Source organism: Vigna umbellata, chromosome 9, assembly GCF_029865625.1.
Source record: "Vigna umbellata cultivar VRB3 chromosome 9, Vumbellata_1.0, whole genome shotgun sequence".
Lineage (NCBI taxonomy): Eukaryota > Viridiplantae > Streptophyta > Magnoliopsida > Fabales > Fabaceae > Vigna > Vigna umbellata.
Genome location: NC_142173.1, coordinates 42,844,734 through 42,850,733, shown reverse-complemented (window position 1 = coordinate 42,850,733; position 6,000 = coordinate 42,844,734). Strand labels below are relative to the sequence as shown.

The 6,000-nt window shown below is 35.8% G+C and overlaps 1 protein-coding gene across 1 annotated transcript; it reads left to right on the top strand.

Moving 5' to 3' along the window:
• The first annotated feature begins 2,060 nt into the window (after positions 1-2,060).
• Positions 2,061-4,048, top strand: LOC124823039 (WAT1-related protein At1g25270-like). Its single transcript, XM_088098999.1, has 7 exons — positions 2,061-2,254; positions 2,347-2,409; positions 2,500-2,616; positions 2,793-3,048; positions 3,125-3,283; positions 3,376-3,527; positions 3,674-4,048. Exons 1-7 carry the CDS (start codon positions 2,061-2,063, stop codon positions 3,849-3,851), a joined length of 1,119 nt encoding a protein of 372 aa, XP_087955125.1. The 3' UTR covers positions 3,852-4,048.
• Positions 4,049-6,000: the final 1,952 nt, after the last annotated feature.

Here is a 6,000-nt window from a genome sequence, read left to right as displayed (position 1 = left end):
CTTTCTTACTCTCTTATTTGTTTAAATTGTTATTAAGAAATTTATAGTATATGAGAAAATTAATTAAGGTATTATTTGCGATAAGAAACCAATTCATCCCCATCTTGGTTTGTTGTATAGGCTAATCATTCTACTGCATCGCTTTGATAAATATCAAAGACAAATACAAGAAACGACACACAAAATATAATAAGAAAACTAAAAATCACGTATCGAATAATATATGGCTATATTGTAATGTTTATCAAAACCACAAAACTAACCTTGATAGAAGAGAGTCATTGGCAACAGTGGAGAGAGGAGAACTTTTCTACGTTGTTGTTCGTTGTGATAGATCTTCAATGGAGAACGAAAACACGAAATGAATCAATAAACAAAACCAAAATTGTAACCTCCACTTGTGAAAACACATATATTTATGGTAAATAATACAAATCTGACATATTTTGTCCTTGCACTTATAAACGAACCAGTTGGTTCACTTGGGGGTATAGAGTTTCAACTCGTGTAAGGACGTAAATAATCAAAAAAACGATATAAATTGGTCAAAACTAATAAAGTAATAAAGGCAAGAGAAACACTTTTGCAAGATGTAAGTGATAAAAAATTAACATTTCTTCTTCCTTACACTCGTATTCAAAAATTCAGGTTTAAGTATAAATGAAAGCGTGAAACAATGTGCGTGAATTTTGTTTTTACAAATTTTTACAAGACATTTAAAAAAAGAGTAATTCTGACATCTTGTAGGTAATTGATGTCAGAATCTAGGACTTTCGACTTCTTATGGTAGTAAATTTTTACAACTAGCTGCCACACATTTTAATGTCTAAAAGGTGAAACTCCAGTGTTAATTGACGTTGGAATTCCCCTTTTCATACGTCTAATTGTTTACTAGACAACCCAAATGTCATTTTTGTACAGGTTGACATGATTCTTGCAATCATATAATGTCCAAAAAGTGAAATTTCAACGTTAATTGACATCGAAATTTCTCTTTTCAAACCTCAATTAAACATATGACGTCAAAATATGGAAATTTTCTTTATCTAAATAGAAGAATTATTTAAAACAATGTCACCACTCATTTTTAGCGTTTACCTTTTCCAATACTGACATTGAACACAATATGTAGAAGACTTGTTTGAAGCTAGTGATTTTACTTAATAATATATTAACAACGATAAACACAAGTTATTATTATTATAATATGTAATTTAGTTTAATTATTATACTATCTATAATATTTATTTTATTATTTCATAATTACATTGCAATACATTAATATTAACTAATGGTATATTTTTTTATATTTAAGTATTTTGGTATCACATTGTGTATGCTAATTTTTTTCTTTATTTAAAATTTCTTATTTCCATTTAAAAATAATCTTTTTTTATGTTATTTCAAATTTGAACAAAAAACATGACAAGATATAAAATATACTTAATAAAAAATACACAATATATATTTTTAAATGTCTTGTTGTAAACAAAAATATGAGTGTCAAATTGAATGTAAAATAAATATAATTAAAACATTTTATGTAGAAATAAATTTTAAAGGAGTTTAAATTAATTTAAAGCAAAAAATTAGAACAACTCTCAAATTATAAATAAAGATTAAAAATTATATAAAATATCGAGTAAAAGTATTTTATTTTATTCACCATCGTAAATCTTTTTAACGGAAAATGTCACTAAATATTTTATAATTTTATAAACTAAGTGGTTTAAACGTTAGGTATCAACTTTCTTTCAGCCGATTAATTTTTCAATTTCTATAGTTTTTTTGTCCCGTTAGTTTTTGTTAAACACAACTTACATTTATTTAGAAAATAAAAGAAAATTTACTTATTAACTTGAAAAAAAAAATGTAACAAATAGAAATATGAAATTTTGATATTGATGAGGTTAAATGAAATGCTGAGATATTGAATGCTAGGGCTTTTGTAATATACAAATAAATTAATCCGAAATTTTTTTAGCTTGGTTGGGATGGCACATAACCTCTATATATTTTGGTCTTCTTGAAGCTCAAACTATTGCAACAGCTGAGCAAAGATGAAATATCATAGAAAAGTAGTGCAAGAGCTGAAGCCTGCGTCGCTAATGGTGCTGTCGCAGGTTGCAACTGCGGCTGCGAACGTGCTTTATAAATTGACCATAAATGATGGAATGAGCATTATGGTCCTCACTTCCTACCGTCACATTTTCGGAGCTGCATTCTCTCTTTCTCTAGCTCTTGTTATAGAAAGGTATGCATTTAAAATCCCCTTAACGTCTATTTCTGTTTTCTGATATGAAGCATGAACACACGCTGGTATCGCATACGTGATATTTAAAACAGAAAGAGCAGGCCAAAGTTGACGTGGAGGGTGCTTTTGATGGCATTTTTTTGCGGTCTATTTGGGTATGCATGGTTGATGATTCTTCCCTCTTCATCCTTAATTTGCCTTGTAATGGAAAATCATTAACTGAAGTGATTTTGACAATGGAACAGGGGCAGTTTAGCGCAAAATCTTTATTTCATCGGTTTGGCTTGGGTATCAGCAACATTTGCTACTTCCCTTTATAATCTCGTTCCTGTGGTTACTTTTATCTTCTCCGTTTTGTTCGGGTACGTAGTCACAAATCTTCATCACTGCAGTTTTATTTATTTTTAATACATGGATTATTTGATCAAATTTAATATTCTAAAAGATATTAAATTCTATAAAATAAACAACTATTTTGAAGTTCTTTCCATCCCAAAGCAGTTTGCATGCATGAATTATTTCATTTGTACTTTTTTAGCTTGGAAAAGTTAAGCTTGCGAACCGCCTCAGGGAGGGTGAAGGTGTTGGGACCAATAATAGGAATTGTTGGGTCAATGCTGTTGACATTTTACAGAGGGGAAGAAATTAAGATGTGGAGATTCCACACTAGTCTCTTACATAAAAATCAAAAGGGGCACCTAGGATCATCGCACGTTGACTCTGGAAGAAGATGGGTAGGTGTTTTATGTGGTCTTGGAAGTGTTCTAAGTTTTTCATCATGGCTCATCATTCAGGTTAGAAAACTGTTTTTTTAATACATAAACGAGTAAATTGTGGTTTTATTTGGTGAATGATCAGTATATGATGCAGACAAGGATGAGCAAAGAATATCCAAGCCATCTCTCAAGTACTGCATTGATGACCTTAATGGGGGCAATTCAAGCCACAGTCTTTGCTCTATGTGTTGAGAAGGATTGGAGCCAATGGAGATTGGGTTGGAGTATCAGGCTTCTAACTGCAGCTTTCTCTGTATATATATGCTAATTTCGTATTTATCATTTGAGGGTCAAATAGTATACATTCCAATTGCTAATTATTAAGAAACAAAAATGCTGTGGCAGGGAATTGTGCTATCTGGAGTTGTTGTTATTGTCACTTCTTGGTGTGTAGGAGTTAAAGGTCCATTGTATGCATCTGTTTTCAACCCTCTCTCACTTGTCATTGTGGCTATTTTTGCTCCTTTGCTGTTGGAGGAAAACCTATATCTAGGAAGGTACACATAAAAGTTACATATATGAGTGCACCTTTGTTCAATCCAAAAATTTCTTTAAACTTGCTTACGAAATTTACTATCGTTACATAGTTTACCTGCAGATTTTATTATTATCTTATTCTACTTTATGATGGTTTGATGTTCAGTGTCATTGGAGCCGTGCTTATTGTGTCTGGGTTGTACATGGTGCTGTGGGGTAAAAGCAAAGAAATAAAAACATCATCGGAAAAAACGAAACATGTTGAAGCGAGTTCAGGAGTTAAAATTACCAACAGTGATATTAGTTACATGGTTGACAATGAAAGTATCCGAGAACGGACATGAATATGACATCCATTTATATACAGCTCTCGTCATGGTGTCAGGTCCTAAATCATGCTAAGTATATGTGTTGATGCTATCTGATTAATAAAGTTTAAATTTATTACCTTAACGATTGAGTTTGCCAGCAACAGTATTGTTTTGATGTGACAAAGTGATACTCCACATTTGTTATGCCATTAAATTTGCACATGATGTAACTTAAATCAGTATATTATTTTTTCTTGTGAGTTTTTTTAATTGTCTAATTCCTGTTTTGAAAATTTTATATTATATACTGAATTAGTTTTGTTTCACTAGTAAAAAAAAGATTTAAAATCGCTATATACGCTTCGGTTTAAGTAAACCCGAAGCATATAAAAGCGCGGTGGCAGAATCGTAAATAAAGCTAACATATATGCCTCAGTTAAGCTAAGACCCGCGATAAAATAACGATATTGTACCGGTTAATCTGAGACCCGAGGCCTATATCACTGCTACACCTGCAACTTTACCTGCTACGTCAGACTTAAAGGCATCGGTTCATTAGGAACCGAAATCGTAAATGGTTTCCAGCGCTTTATACCTCGGGTTGGCCATTTAACCGGTGCCCAAACAAAAGCTTATTTTCGCTGCCACTCTGCACTTAGCGTCTTTGTGTCAAATCAACACTTCCACGGCTTCTCCTTCCTCAGCTTCTCCTTCCTCCTGCTCTCCATTCTTCCTCTGCGTCGCGGGTTCCTCCACCTCTTCCACGGCTGCCTCTGCGTCGCGGGTTCCTCCAGATCGCGACCTCTGCCTCTGCCTCTGCCGAAAATAGGGTTCCTCCACCGCGCCACCGTCACTGCTGCCTCTGCCTCCGACAGTGCTCCAGATCGCGACTTCTGCGTCGCGGGTTCCTCCAGATCGCGACCTCTGCCTCTCCCTCTGCCGGAAATAGGGTTCCTCCACCACGCCACCGTCACTGCTGCCTCTGCCTCTGCCTCCGACAATGCTCCAGATCGCGACCTCTGCGTCGCGGGTTCCTCCAGATCACGACCTCTGCCTCTGCCTCTGCCTCCGACAGTGCTCCAGATCGCGAAGCCCAAATCGCGAAGCCCTAAATCAGCGTTCAACCTCGCGCGAGTTCGTCTCCTCCGCCTCGGCCACCATCGGCGTTTCTCTCCCAACGGCGAGTGGGTCGCCTCCGGCCCGGCCACCATCGGCGTTTCTCCCCCAACGGCTTTTCTGTGTTGTGCATTTCTGATATGTTGTTGTTTTTGCTGTGAACCCCAAATGGCTGGACGACTGAGGACGGCTGAGTACGGTTGAGGACGGCTGAAAAAAAAAATAATACGTTATTGCCTCGGTTACCTGAAACTCGAGGCACAATCCTATTCTTTTTGACTCGACCAGCAACCGAGGCATAAAACCTACTATTTTTTATCTCGTTTGTATATGCCTCGGTTGTAGAACCGGGGCCTATAAGGAAAAGTAACCGGTGTCATTTCCTCTTACTGCACTAGTGTTTATGTTAAATATTGAACGATAGAAGAAGTTAATTCAACCATACATTATGTAGCATTATTCCTCCTAATTAACAAATTAGATTGAAGCCTTCCTCGTAACCAATACAAAAATATCCAATAGAGGTTATTTTTAACGTTACCGGGGATTTTAACCCCTGAAAAATATGTTTCGAGGGGTTACAAGAACCATTGGGAAACCACCGTCACAAAGTTACCGACGATTTTCTGTCAATTTCCAAGGGTTTTGGGAACCGTCGGAACTAATCGGGGTTCCCTAAAGCCATCCCTATTACTAGGGGTTTCTGGGAAACCGTCGACACCCAATGGGTTCTGCAAACTGCTCCTTTTTCAGGGGTTTCTGGAGAACCGTCGGAACTAACTGGGGTTCTACGAACCGTCGGAAGTAGCTGGGTTCGAAAATTATCCGAGGTTTTATCCAAAACCACCGGAAATGCATACAATTTTTTTTTTGGGTTGAAATTGGAGAATTTCTTAATTTTGATGCATCAGATACCTATCTAGCAGTGTAGTAGTTTATGCTAATAAAATCAAATGAATTAATAAGAAATTTAGAATGCTTCTTTGTAAATTTTGGATAATCTCCTTTTGTTAATGGATCCCTAAACCTTCAATGGAACAAATAAATTATCTGACATTCATACTCT